Source organism: Phacochoerus africanus, chromosome 15 (assembly GCF_016906955.1).
Source record: "Phacochoerus africanus isolate WHEZ1 chromosome 15, ROS_Pafr_v1, whole genome shotgun sequence".
In the NCBI taxonomy this organism is placed as follows: domain Eukaryota; kingdom Metazoa; phylum Chordata; class Mammalia; order Artiodactyla; family Suidae; genus Phacochoerus; species Phacochoerus africanus.
Window position 1 is genome coordinate 106,783,147 of NC_062558.1, and position 15,601 is coordinate 106,798,747.

Sequence of the window (15,601 nt, forward strand, 5' to 3'; positions counted from 1 at the left end):
CCTCTTCTTGATCCTTTTATCATTAAATACTGTCCTTTTTTGACTTTATGGCCTTTGTATTTTTAAATTTTTTATGTTTTATGCTGTTTTTAGAGCCACACTTGCAGCAAATGGAGGTTCCCAGGCTAGGGGTGCAGTCAGAGTTACAGCTGCCAGCCTATGCCACAGCCACAGCAATGCCAGATCCAAGCTGCGTCTGCAACCTACACCACTGCTCACGGCAACACCAGATCCTTAACCCACTGAATGAGGCTTGGGATCAAACCCGAAACTTCATGGTTCTTAGTCAGATTTGTTTCCACTGCGCCACTCTGGGAAGTCCTTCATTCTCTTTAAAATGTCTTTTACAGAGGAGAAAATTGTAATTTAATGAAGCCTAGATTATCAGTTCTTTCTTTCATAAATTGTGCCTTTGATGTTGCCTTTGAAAAGTCACTGCCAAACCTGAGGTCATTTAGATTTTCTCCTGTGTTTCTTCTGGGAGTTTTATAGTTTTGCATTTTATATTTAGATCTATGATTCATTTTGAGTTAATTTTGTGAATGGTATAATATCCTTTTTTTTTTTTTTTGCTTGGAGGCATTCAGATGTTCTGGCAACAGTTTTGAAAAAACTGTCTTACTACATTATATTGCCATCTGCTCCTTTGTCAAAGATCAGTCAACTATATCTATGTTTGTCTGTTTCTGAACTCTATATTCTGTCCCATTTGATCTTGTTTATTCTTGTATCAATACTGCACTGTTTTGACTTGTGTAGCTTTAAATTAAGTCTTGAACTTGGGTAGCATTAGTTCTCTAACTTTGTTCTTTAACATTGAATTGGTTATTCTGAATCTTTTGCCTTTCCATATAGACTTTAGGATCAGTTTGTCATTATTGTCATAATAATTTTCTGGGATTTTGGTTGAGATGCATTTAATTGATAGAATAAGTTGAAAAGAGCTAATATTTTGACAACATGAAGACTTTCTGTCCATGACCATGGATTGTTTCCATATATTTGATTCTTTTATTTTATTCATCAGCATTTTGTGATCTCCCTCGCATAGATCTTATACTTACTTTGTTAGATTTACAACTCTTTTAATTTTTTCACTGCTGATGTAAGTGGCATTATGCTTTTAATTTTAATCTCCAGTTGTTCATTTCTGGTATATATGAAAACAATTGATTTTCATGTATTAACTTTGTATCTTGCAATCATGGTATACTCCCTTATCAGTTTCAGAGAAAAGTATTCCCTTCCCTTGGATTTTCTACATAAATGATCATGTCACTTGCAAACTAAGACAGTTTTATTAATTTTTCCCCAGCCTGTATACCTTTTATTTCCTTTTATTGTCTTATTGCTTTAGCTAAGATTTCTACTATGATGTTGAAAAACAGTGGTGAGGTGAGACCTCCTTGTCTCATTCCTGTTCTTAGTGGGAGAGCTTTGGGTTTCTCAATAAATTGAATGTTAGCTCTAGGTGGATTTTTTTGTTTTTTGGGTATTCTTTATCAAGTTGTGGCAGTTGCCCTTTATCCCTAGTTCACTGAGAATTTTTATCATGAATGGGTGTTATATTTTGTTAAATGTGTTTTTCTGCATCTGTTGATAATCAGCATGTGGGCTGATTTTTCATCTTTGATTTTTCTTCTTCCTTCTTCTTTTCTGATTTTTCTTCTTTGTCTTGTCAATGTGATGGATTACATTAATTGGTTTTCAGGTGTACAACTAGCTTTGCATACATGGGATAAGTATCACTGGCTTGTGGTATATGGTTCTTTTTATACATTATTGGATTGGATTGGCTACTATTTGTTGAGGATTTTTACATATATGTTCCTGAGAGCCATTGTCCTATTGTTTTCCTTCCTTTCAATATCTTTGTCTGGTTTTGGGATTAGGGTAATGATGGCCTTATTGAAAGAGTTAGGAACTACTCCTACTTCTCCCTTCTGACAGAGATTTTAGTGATTTGATACTTTCCTAATTAAGAAAACTAAAACAAAATGTAATTTTCTTGTTTTGAGAACACAGATTTTATTATTTTTAATTATTATTATTTTGAATAATATTTAAAATTTAGATTTACTTAAATTTGCTAAAATCCTAGCAGATTTTAAATGTACAATATATTATTGTTAAATATAGGCACAATGTTGTATAGCAGATCTCGAGAACTTACTCATCTTGTATTACTAGTTGTTTATACCTACTGGTTAGCAGCTCATCAATTCTCCCTCTCCCCTAATCTTGGCAGTCAATTCTCCCTCTCCCCTGATCTTGGCAATCTATAATTTTTTTCATAAATGTGTATCAATTTCATCAGATGGATTCTCTGCATCTCTTTACATGACATATATTTTGTCTTTGCTCTCTCTGTCTCTCTCTGTGTCTGTCTCTGTCACATACACCTAGCTGGATTTGGTTTGCTACATTTTATTGAGAACTGTTGTATTTATGTCAGAAGAGACAGGTCTGAATATTTTCTCAGACTTTTGCTATCAAGGTACTGTTGGCCTCAAAAATTAGGTGGGTAATTTTCCATATATAACCATATATGTGTGTGCGCATATTTTATGTAGCTTTAATTTATCTTTTGAAATGATTTTAATGTTTCCCATTGTAGTTTATTTACCGTGTTCTGTCAACTTGCTACTATACAGCAGTTATATATATATATATATATATATATATATATATATATATATTTACCCCTTCTCTCTTCTTTTTGTGTTCACTTAGTAGTCTTTCCCATGCCTAATTAGTTTGCCTAAGTTCAGATATTACATAAGAAAAAAAAAATCCTTTCTCAGATGATGTTTATCTTCTTCCCCAAAGCATTCCTCCTTCCTCCACTAGGCATACAGAATTACATAATACCTCCTGCCTCCAAATTAGATATTAACACACGTGTAAGTTCATTATAGATGCTGGTTTACCTATCCAGGTTTCTTCCAGCTCTGGAATTTTGAACCTAATTTTTGTCAGCAGCTTTCCTCTGCTTTCTAACACATGGTTTTTGTTTTTATTCAGACTGTCTAGTTGGGATCCTACAAGCTACTCCAATTTGAAGCCTTGCACATACCATCTTATTATGTATAAAAATCAGATAACTAGACATTCTACTTTGAAGAGAAGGGGGTTGTAAATTTATTAAGATTGAAATTACTACTGCTATCTTCCGGGAAGAGGGAATTCTGAGTATCTGTGTTGTCCCATGTGGTAGCCACAAACCACATTGCCTAGTGAGTGCTTAAAATGTGATTAGTGCAATTGAGGAACTGAATTTTAAATGTCATTTCCTTTTATGTAGCTTTAATTTGTCTTTTGAAATGATTGTAATGTTTTCCATTGTAGTTGGTTTACAGTGTTCTGTCAACTTGCTGCTATATAGCAAAGTGACCCAGTCATACACACACACACACACGTATTCTTTTTCTCACATTATGCTACATCATGATCCATCAAAAGTGACTAGATAGAGCTCCCAGTGTTATACAGCAGAATATTTAGCTTTAATTTAAATATAAGTAGCCATGGATCACTCAAGGCTACTGTGTTAGAGCTGATCTAAGGTTTTTTTGGTTTTTATTTTTTTTCTCCTATAGCATGAATTTAGAAATCCCTCATCCTTAATTATGCAGTAGTAAAAACTTGGAAAACTGCTGTTCCCAACTTGGCACGTTGGAAATGAATCTGATGAGGAAACGTGAGGTTGCAAGTTCAATCCCTGGCCTCGTGCATTGGGTTAAGGATCTGGCATTGCCATGAGCTGTGGTGTAGGTCAAAGATGCAGCTGGGATCTTGCATTGCTGTGACTGTGGTGTAGGCTGGCCTCCACAGCTCTGATTAGACCCCTAGCCTAGGAACTTCCATATGCCATGGGTATGGCCCTAAAAAGACAAAAGACAAAAAATATAAAAACTTGGAAAACTAAAACCAATGTAAGTTTGGTGCAATTTCATTTGATGGTCAAAACCTCGCTTGAACTATTTAAATTTCTTATTGATACTACTTTGTGTAAATATTCCTGTCCTGGTAAAGACATTTGTGAACTTTTCTTACTTTTAACCTTGTTTACTTAAGTAAAATGTGACAAGAATTAAATCAGGTAACATATGCAAAATATAAGGTAAAAAGTTGTTTTCATCTATCAGCGTGATGAAATCAGACACTAAGAAAACATTGTATTGGTGAGGCTATTTGTATGTAAGAACTTTCAAATGCCACTGGCAGGATTACTAATAAGTACATCTTTTTTTACATGACAGTGCAGTCATATCTATTAAACTGGTATATTGTAGCAAAGTAATTAAAATTCTTAGTATCCACTGCAAATGCTAATGAAGGAATGTCCAAAAATTCATCCTTGCATTATTACTTGTGGTAAAAAAATATCTTGATGGAGTTCCTGTTGTGGTGCAGCAGAAAATGAAGCCAACTAAGAACCATAAGGTTGTGGATTCAATCCCTGGCCTCACTCAGTGGGTTGTGGAAATGACATTGCAATGGGCTGTGGTGGAGGTTGCAGATGTGGCTTGGATCTGGCATTACTGCAGCTGTGGCGTAGGCCGGCAGCTGTAGCTGTGATTGGACTCCTAGCCTGGAAACCTACATATGCTGTGGGTGTGGCCCTAAAAAGACAAAAGCCAAAAAAAAACCTCGACCTATCTAAATGTTCATCAGTAGTGTAATGGTGCATTTACATTATGTCACTTGAAAAAGGCAGATGTATGTATATTGATATGGGACAATATCCAAATCATTTTATGGAAGAAAAAACTCATGATCCAGTAGATGCTTGTCATTGGGTTAAAAAAGAGAAGACAGTGCTAAGTGGCATAAATGTATGTAGGATTATCTGCCTGATATGCTTAATATCTCTAGAAGGACATATAACTCGTTCGTGGAAATGGTTATGTTTGGAAAGTCTAAATGGGTTTGTATCGTTAGATTTGATTTCCTTTTCACCATATATACTTTTTGTGACTTAATATATTCCTCAGTTTTTTTTTACTTGAGATATAAGCTATGTCAAAGAAAATTCACCTTTTTAAGTGTAGAGTCTAAAGAGTTTTGAATAATATGTAAACTATCATCACAACTAAGATAAAACATTGTCCTCACCTCCAAAAGTTCTCTTATTCTTCTTTTGCAGCTGATGCATTTCCCCTAATTCTACCTGGTGGTAACCACTGATCTGTTTTTGGTCCTACAGTTTTGCCTGTTCACGAGTGCAATATAATAGAATGTGACACGAAGGACATAACCTGTCATTAACTCATGCCTTTATCTCTTTTTTATGTGGCAGACTATGTTTGAGATTTATCTTTGTTATTGCATGTGTCATTAGTTTATTCCTTTTCGTTGATGGGTGGTCCATCACATGGAGTAACACAAATTGTTTACTCATTTACTAATTGGTGGATATCTGGATTATTTCCAGTTTGGGGCTCTTTGAAAAAGATGCTACAAATAATTGCATTCAGGTTTTTGTGCTGACCTAAGCTTTTATTTCTTTCAGATAAATATTGAGGAATGGAATTGTGGCTTAAATGTTTACTTTATTGAAAAACGTGCCACACTGTTTTCTGTGTGGCTGTGACCTTTTACATTCCCACACTAGCAACACCTGAGCGTTCCAGTTGCTCAAGGTCCTCTCGTTGGTGTTAGTGGTCTTAAATTTTATTTAAGACACTGCAGCGATTGTTTAGTGATATTACATTTTGTGTTACTTCTGTTTTCCCAGTGAGTGATGATATGTGGCTTCTTTGCTTTTTCTTTTTGGCTGATCCCATGGCATGTGGAAGTTCCAGGGCCAGGGATGAAACCTGCACAATAGCGGCAGCCCTGGCTGCTTCAGTGACAATGCTAGATCCTTAACCTGTTGCAGCACAAGGAAACTTCCTGGCTTCTTTTCATGTAATGATTGGTTATTCATGTGTGTTCATAGGTAAAGTGCTTTCTTAAATTATAGTCCTGTTTTTATTGGACTATTATTATTTACTTATTACAGCTCTTTCTGTATTTTTGTATGCAATCTGTTTATTGTGCCTAAGTGTTGCAGGTCTTTACTCCCAGTGTGTATCTTTTTCTTTCTGTTTTTGGTGTCTAAGAATGTCTTTCAGAGAGCAGATGTTTACAATTTTGATGGGGTCCAGTTTATTCATTATTTCTTTTATGACTTGTGCTTTTTCTGTCATATTTCTTTTCCAGCATGTGTTATTAAAATACTTGTGCTTTTAATAAGTTTTTTACTTGTATATTTAGGCCTATGATCCCTTGAAAGTTTATGTGTACTTATGATGTGAAGTCGTGATTGTACTTCATTTCTTTCTTTATGAATATCCACTTGTCCTGGCACCATTGGCTGAAAATATATCGGGGTGTTTTTTTTTTTTTAATTTTAATTTTTTTTAAGATATCCGCTTTTTAAAATCTTAAAGTAACAGTTTCCTGTATTATTATTATTCTTTTATTGTATCGTGTTTTTTGTCTTTTTGAAAGGCTTACCCACATTATATGGAAGTTGCCAGGCTAGGGATTGAATTGGACCTACAGCTGCTGGACTTTACCAATAGCCACAGCAATGCAGGATCTGAGGTGCATCTGTGACCTACACCACAGCTCATGGCAACACTGGATCCTTAACCCACTGAGCAAGGCCAGTGATCAAACCCGCATCCTCATGGATGCTAATCGGGATCATTACCACTAACCCACTGTGGGAACTCCTATTTGTTTTATTTTTAAAATTTTTTAGTCTTTTTAGGGCCGCACCGGCAGCATATGGAGGTTCCCAGGCTAGGGGTCTAATTGGAGTTGTAGCCGTTGGCCTATGCCACAGCCACAGCAAAACCAGATCCGAGCTATGTCTACTACCTACACCACAGCTTATGACCTTAACCACTGAGTGAGGCCAGGGATTGAACTTGCATCCTCATGGATACTAGTCATGTTTGTTAACTGCTGAGCCATGATGGGACCTCCTTGAATTTTTATTTGTATTTTTTTAATGGCTATAACTGCGGCCTATGGCATTTCTCAGCCAAAGGACTGAATACAAGCCTCAGCTGAGACCTACACAGCAACTGCAACAATGCCAGATCCTTTCACCCACTGTGCCAGGCCAGGGGTTGAACCTGCACCTCCATAGTCACCTGAGCTTCTGCAATTGGATTCTTAACCCACTGTGCCCTGGTGGAAACTGTCTGTATTATTTGTCTTAAAATATACAAGGCAATACTTTTAAAAATAAAATTAGGGACCTTAAATATGATAAAGGGTGGAATTACCCCCCAGTTTTGAATTTAAAATATTTTAAAATTTAAATAGTATTTAAACATAAAATGGATGTATATAATATAAATGAAATTTGTATGTGTATCTACATTTTAACTGCATATCTATGAGTCTTCTATGATACTTAACATCTAAGTACTTCAGTATGTACCTGAACAAGGACTTTATCTGCATAGAAATAAGGCCTTCACACTAAGGGAATTATCATCTATACAATAATTTTATCTCATATATATGCTACAACTACATGTTCTTAGTTATCCTAAAATATCTTGTAAAGCTTGGTTTTTTTGTTTTTTGTTTGTTTGTTTGTTTTGTGGGGACATCTAATATCCAGTCAAGGCACAGTACTTAATTTAGTTGTCCCTTTAGTCCCTTGTTTTCAAGAAGAGTTCCTTTTCCTATATTTCATTTTAGTACATTGACAGTTTTGAAAACCTGGGACAATTATTATGTTTAATGTTCCTCATTCTGGCCGTGTGTGATTGTTCCCTTGAGATTAGATTCCAGTTCTGCGTATTGCACAAGAAAATTACATATGTGATTTTGTGTATGTCCTACTGCATCACAGTTTGGCTGAAGACATGTAATCTCAGTTTATCCTGTTATTGGTGATGCTAAGGTAATCCGTTATTAAGGATGTGTGTGCATATGGCTCCTTTGTTGGGGTTCTAGTTCTCACAGGCAATTAATAAAAAAATATCTATGGCATAGTACTTTAAAGACCTTGTGAGTACACTGTTTCCTAACTCATTCATCTAATAAGTTTAGCATTAATTGATAATCTTTACCTGAACTGTTGATAAATGATAATTTTTCTAATTTGATCGTCTCACATTTTTAAACCTAGAATGTGTCCCTAATGAACTGTTCCCCCAATTTTTAAACTGAGGGAAACAAATTTGCATCCCAAGATAACTACTCAGCAGTTGTTAGTGTATTTATAATATTATCCACAAAGTTATTTTTCCTCTTGGGCAAATTTTCTTTTTTATTGTGGTAAAATACATATAAAATGAAAATTTCCATTTTAGCTGTCTTAAAGTGGACAATTCACTGCAACATAGTGCCTTCACAATGTCATGTATCCATAGCTACTCTCTAATACCAGAGCATTTTCATCCATCCAAAAGGAAATGCCTCACACAGTAAGCACTCATTGCCCAGTCCTCTGTCCCTCCATCCCCTGACAACCTCTGATCTGTTTCTGTGTGTATGGATTTTTCCCTTTGTTATTTTTAATCAGATCAGACCTCTCCTTTCAAAAGCCCTATAAACAGTTTCCAAACACATCTGACTTTTCAAGAGCCAACCCAGGCTTCCATTTTAAACCATAATCTACACACGAGATGTGTGTAAAACTGAAGTACTGAAATAGAGCAAAGGGTGGGACAGAGAACAGTGTCCAAACACTGTGATAAATAAAAGGGGATTCGGATATCAGCACACAAGTGACTGCATACTCAGTCTTTCAAATGCTTTTGGAGGCCACTTGAGTAACCTCATTGCCACTGATGTTAAGCTCATCCCTCTTTTGCACTTGGCCTGTCTGTCTGGGATTGCCATTGCCCTTATGTAGACCTGGGACCCCTCAACTATGGATTGAAAGATTGGACTAAATGATTTGCAACATTTCTTCCAGCTCCATGACTTCCTTATAACGAAGTTCATCTTCATTTTCATCCCAGGGCACAACTGTATTAACATCACTGACTTCTCTGCTACATGATGTCCAAGAATTCCCCAACCCAGAGGTGTTTGACCCTGGCCACTTCCTGGATGAGAGTGGCAACTTTAAGAAGAGTGACTACTTCATGCCTTTCTCAGCAGGTAATGAACATTAACTGCCTTAGGCACTTTAGGGGACAAGGTACCTTTCAGGGCATGGTTGGAACTCAATGGTGCTCAGTCTGGAGCTGGTGGAATTGCTTTTTGTCCATGATCCTGAGCACCAGTCCCAAAGCCATGCACTTTCCACCCCATCATCATACATCCCCTGTATCAGAAGTCTGGGAAAGTGACCCAGTTCTGCCAAAATGAAAAGGCTAGAAAATAGGTGGATTGAATCCTACCTCTTTGATAGATCCCTGAGCTCCCCAAGAGCTCCTCTTAGCAAGTGAAACTCATTTAGGTTTTCCTTGCCTGACATAAGAAAGGCATAAAAGTCCACAACTTTTGAGTATTTGCTGTAATGCCTCTCAGTCTCCAGGCTGAGCTCTGGGGCTACAGCTCTTCACAAGCACTGAAGGGGCAACAAACCGGCTCACATCCTAGTTAGGGAAGCAGATTAGTAAACATATCACTGTAATGCAGGAAGAGTAGTGTGGTGGGAGAGAAAAGCACAGGCTGCTCATGAGACCAGAGGGGAAACTGCCCGCTTTCTGGTCACTGATACCATAGAGTGAGGCATAACATAGAATAAGTAACATTCTAATCACAGAAAGGGAATTTGAGCTGCCTCACAAGAGCAGAGTAAGAAAAGAGGATGGGGTGATTTTTATATCAACAGGACATTTCCTCTAGATTGAAAGGGTCAGAACTTGCGATACAACTGTAGTATCAGGATTCCTTGGAGTGTGGCCGGATGTTCTCCAGTGGTTCCAGAGCACCATGATCTTCCTCCACTCATGATTCTAGGCCTTCGAAACTGGTTCTCCATGGCTACAGTGTGTGCCTTGCCTCTGGCCATAGAGTAACCTTCATGCAATTGAAGCTTTTGATGCCTGCTTTGGGTCTTGCTCAGTTTGTACCAAGATGTCAAGGACTGGGCCTTCCCTTCAAAAGTGCACATTTTAGCAGAGCTGAAAAATAATTAAATGGAGAATTATGATTCAGGGTGATCCATGCTTCAGCTAAAGCATGAATATAATTCTGAGGAAACCCAGAGAGGGCAAGATTCTATTGCCTGTGAAGATCATAAAGAGGAAGTGACATGGGGCATGGGTCCTGAAGGAAGTTTAGGAGAAGAGCACCTTAACCAAATGGAAAAGCACGAGTCAAAGCTAGAAACCTCATGGTGTGTTGGAGATTGTTGAAGAGTGTATATGGCTAGGTGAGTGTACAGAGGGAAGACAACATGAGGGCATGGTGAGAAGATAGCCGTCTGCCAGCTGAGGGTGAGGCCTTTGAAGAAATCATAACTGCCAACACCTTCATCGTGGATGTCTATCCTCCAGAACTGTGAGGAAATTAACTTCTCTTAAAAGAAACCCAATATACCACCTAAACTAACACAACATGTGAGTCAATTATACTCCAGTGAAATTTTTTTAAAAAGGAGGCAATGGGCTGGAGATCACCCTGAGCTGTGCCAGCATTTAGAGAATGATGGTTTTTATGAATATTAAGTGTGTACATAACCAACGAATGCACATTATCTTTTTCCTGTGCACAATTTTTGGGGGTTAATCTCTGTTGGCTTGATCTTTAAGTTCCTTGAATATGTCAAAATTTCCAGAGTAAATTTTTGACTTCTTGCTTTTTCTTAGTAACAACAACAACAGCCACTACCACCAGTATGGAGATTCCTTAAGAAACTAAAAATAGAGTTGTGATAGGATCTAGCAGTCCCACTCCTGGTCATATATCTGGACAAAACTCTAATTCAAAAAGATAAATGCACTCCAGTGTTCATAGCACTACTCTTTGCAACAGCCAAGACATGGAAGCAACCTAAATGTCCATTCACAATGATTAAAGAAGGTGTGGCAGCATATATACCCAATGGAATATTACCCTGCTATAAAAAAAGAATGAAATCATGCCATTTGTAGCAACATGGATGAACTTAGAACTTATCATACTAAGTGAGTAAGCCAGAAAGAGCAAGACAGACACCATTTAATATCACTTAAATGTGTAGTCAAAAATGTGGTACAAATGGACTTAATTGTAAAACAGAGATAGACTCATAAACATAGAATACAAACATATGGTCACCAAAGAGAAAATGGGGTGGGGTTGGGTAAGTGTGGGGTTTGGCATTTGCAGATGCAAATGACTCTATACAAAATAGATACACAGTGAGGTCCTACTGTATAGCACAGGGAACTATATTCACTATCCTATAATAAACCATAATGGAAAGGACTGTGAAAAAGAATATATATTTAATACATATTCAGTTTTATATCGGTACGTATATAGATCAATATAAAACTGAATAACTTTGCTGTTTACCAGGAATTAACACCACATTGTAAATCAAATGTACCTTAATTTTTTAAATGCCTGGATATGGCAAGCCCTGGGAGTAGCCGGTACAGTAGCATAGCACTGAAGAATGAAAGGAATGATATGGAACATTAGACTGGGAACAAAGTATGGAGGGCCAGTTCAACCGATCTGCACCTCATCTCATGAAACAGGTGGGAGAGAGACATTGACTATTTTCCAGTGGGAGAGTGACACATTTAGCCACGTGCTTTTGTAAGTACATGAAGGAAAAATCTTTGGCTGAATTTGGTGCCAGAGGTAGAAAGGAAAATACAGATACATGAGGTCCCTCCTTTCAGTTCTTTTCCTCTCAACCCACCTGGACAAGCAGAGTGGAGGTGTTTCTGCAAAGTCGGATAGAAGCTGGAAATGGAAAAGAGCAATTATAATGTGGGAATATGTAATGAAGTGGTTGACATAGAGCTGAATGCAATAAATATTTGTTGAATGGAAGGTTCCCTTTAATCTATTTGGTGGATCGAGAGTATATCCAACCTCTGTCTCTCTAACCATCCTTCCAACCCTCCTCCTATTCAGTTATTTGTCAAATAGTTATTGCATATTTTCTGTGAGAGTTCTAAACAATATTCTGGGGTCAAATCCCCTATGTGTGTTATTTTTAGGAAAACGAATTTGTGTGGGAGAAGGCCTGGCCCGCATGGAGCTATTTTTATTCCTGACTAGCATTTTACAGAAATTTACCCTGGAACCTGTGGTTGACCTAAAGGACATCGACACCACCCCTATACCCAGAGGCTTAAGCCACGTGCCACCCTCATACCAGCTCCGCTTCATTCCTATATAATGAAGAGCAGACCCTGCGGCTGCTACGATGCTGTTCTCTGTATCTCATCCTCCTCTGGGCTTTGCTCACCCCTTTCGCATTACCAGGGATGCTCTCTCTGACCTCCCATCTTGTATCTCCACATTCTCTCAATACCCAGTGAATATCCAACCTCCATTAGAAGTTTCCTGAGTTTTACTGCGCAAATGTATGTACTAACTTTATACTCTGTAACACTCAGATTGGTTATCACATGTGTTCATTGCTACCTAATATTGAGTTAGTGTTGTGTTATCACTGTGAAACAGTAGAGTGATTGATATAAGCCAGTATGTGGCTGTTTGTCCTCTGCATTTCTAAATAAAAAGCATCACACTTTGCTGAGCCAGTCTCAGACTTTCCTTCTTTTGTGTGTAATGCAGGTAAGAAATGAAAGAAAATAGAGTCCAAAGAGGCCTTTCTTGTCTTCATAGTGATAAGAACAGAGAAGGAGCAAGGGGAAGAGGGCAGAAAAACTCTTTTTGCTGAGTGTCATCTAGAGTTACTTGAGGTTTGGGTTGGAAAATGAGAGGAATTGTGTCTAAGAGCAGCCCTACCCTGTAGAGAAATGGTGAGAAGATCAGCATTAGGGAGGAATGAAGAGAAAGAGTTAGAATTCATTCCTCTTGTTTTTGTCAACACGAAAGATGTGAAATATTCTCATTACTTTGTGTTTCAAACTTACAGGCAAATGTTAATGTATACTTTCATACTTACAATCATGTGTTCTAAGTGTTATTCTTTTCTCTCTAAACAAGAACAAAATCCTGGGAAGATGTGAGCAGCTTCTGTTTTTCTTTCTATATCCCATCACCTTGTTTTCTTCTTAACATCAGTGTGTTGAGAGTTATGACACTTTGGCATTGTGAAGTCTTTAGTCTCATGACAACTCTGAAGTGTAGAGAACTGGGAGATAAAGGGTATGTTTGGGACTTATCCCTGAAACACCAATAGAAATGAGAATTAGAAAATCCTATTGCGTAGGTATTATTTTCTTGATTTTGAAGGTTTTATTACAGTTATGTAGGTGATTTGCCTTCTTTTAAGAAAAGATCTACTAAAATAATTCAAGTCTTTGGAATCAGGTCAGCAATTTACCTTCAGGTTGTTCAAAGTAAAGTAATTCTTTGTACATACTTCCTTGTTTTCTTTCTGATGCTTATATTTGTTTAAACACAGCGTGGAGTCACCTATTGGCTCATATCCAAAATAACTTAGTTGTTCCCATATGAAGACTCAGTATTGCCAGTGGACATCTGAAAAGTGCTCAGCAACATTAATGGTCATGGAAATGCAAGTTAAAATTTTAATGAGATATTCTTACGAGCCATTAGAATGGTTAAAATGAAAAAAGAATTATACAAAGTGTAGGCAAGAAAGCAAAGCACATGGCCTTTGGAGTAAAACTGTAAATGGGTTCAACCATGTGGACAATTCTTTGGCATTCTTTACTGGAGGTAAACGCATGCATGTCTAGCAGTTCTACTTTTAAGTATGTACTTAAGAGAAATGCAATACATTGAGATATGAAGAAAACATGTATTGGAAGGTATGTAACAGACCAATCAAATGATCACCACACAGGAAGGAAATGAAATGTCCATAACAGTACAATGAAAAAAAATCATGGAATTCTTTTTCATGACCTGTATCTTGGTTATACAGATATATTCCCTTGGTGTTAGTGTGTTGACCTGCACATTTAGAACATGTGTCTTTTCCTCTCTGTGTATAATGCTTCAGTGGAGAAGATTGTTTAAAGGCAAAGAGTTCTCCAGAAGAAATATTTGAGCAGTAATTTCAGAGAGTTTCCCACAATTAATGTCAGACACTATGCCACAGATTCAGGAAACTCAGAGAACACCAAGTAGGAAAAATATCCCAAAGTCTACATGTAGGCACATCATAGTCAAATGCAGGATATACAGACAAAGGAAATGAAAGCAGCCAGAGGAAGAGAACATCTTACCTAGAGGGGAACAGAATAAAAATTACATTGGAATTATCTTCAAAATGAAGGCAGAAAGAGAGTAGAGTGAGATATTTGAGGTATTTAAAGGAAAAAACTCCCAGCAAGTTTGATTTATGTATCCTGTGAAATTATCTGTAAAAGTGAAGGAGAGGGAGTTCCCATCATGGCTTAGCAGTGAGGACCCAACTAGTATCCATGAGGATGTGGGTTCCATCCCTGGCATTGCTCAGTGGGTTAAAGATGTGGCATTGCTGCAGCTGTGGTGTAGGTTGTAGATGTGGCTTGGATCCCGAGTTTCTCTGGCTGTGATGTAGGGCAGCAGCTGCAGCTCCAATTTGACCCCTAGCCTGGGAATTTCTTTATGCCTGTGAGGCCCTAAAAAGCAAAAAAAGAAAAAAGTGAAGGAGAGGAGTTCCCTGCTGACCTAGCAGTTAAAGACTCAGCCTTGTCACAGTTGTGGCTTGGATTTGATCCCTGGCCTGGGAACTTCTGCAGGCCATAGGAGTGGCTACAAAAGTGAAGAGCAATAAGGACTCTTGGAGTTCCCATTTTGGCTCAGTGGAAATGAATCTGACTAGTATCTTCGAGGTTGCATTTTCAATCCCTGGCCTCAGTCAGTGAGTTAAGGATCCAGCATTACCCTGTGCTGTGGTGTAGGTTGCAGATGAGGCTCAGATCTAGCATTGCTGTGGTTGTGGTGTAGGCTGGCAGCTACAGCTTGGATTCCACCACTAGCCTGGGAACCTCCATATGCCGCAGGTGCGGCCATAAAAATGACAGAAAGAAAAGTGCAAGAAAGAAGGACTCTCAGACAAACCAAATTGAGAGGATTTGTTTCCAATACTTGACTGGCAGAAATATCAAAAAGAAGTTTTCTTCAGAGAGAGGAAAAAAAATACAGGTAAAGAACTCGAATTCACATAAACAAAGAAAGAGCATTACAGAAGAAATAATGGAAGGTGGAAGGTAACATAAGATTTTCATTTTTATTCTTAATACATCTCACAGAATAGTTCATCTGCAACAATAAAAGCAGTAATGTGTCTAGTGATTATAGACTGTGGATAAATGAAATAAGTGAGGATAGAGATATTCATGATGCTAGACAATATATTCCCATAGTATGTTAAATAGAAGTGGAGATAGACATTCTTTTCTTTTTTTTCTTTTCTTTCTTTCTTTCTCTCTTTTTCTTTTCTTTTTTCTTTCTTTTTTTTTTTTTTTTTTTGCTTTTTAGAGCCACACTGGTGGCATATGGAGGTTCCCAGGCTAGGGGTCCCATCAGAGCTACAGCTGCT

General features: G+C 37.6%; 1 protein-coding gene across 1 annotated transcript in view; it reads left to right on the forward strand.

Moving 5' to 3' along the window:
* LOC125116668 (cytochrome P450 2C18-like) overlaps nt 1-12,676 on the forward strand; it is a 34,804-nt gene extending 22,128 nt beyond the window's left edge. Inside the window, exons 8-9 of the mRNA XM_047762112.1 lie at nt 8,982-9,123; nt 12,132-12,676. Of these exons, the coding sequence (XP_047618068.1) occupies nt 8,982-9,123; nt 12,132-12,313 (324 nt within the window). The 3' untranslated portion in view covers nt 12,314-12,676. The remainder of the gene's footprint in view (nt 1-8,981; nt 9,124-12,131) is intronic.
* Nucleotides 12,677-15,601: the final 2,925 nt, after the last annotated feature.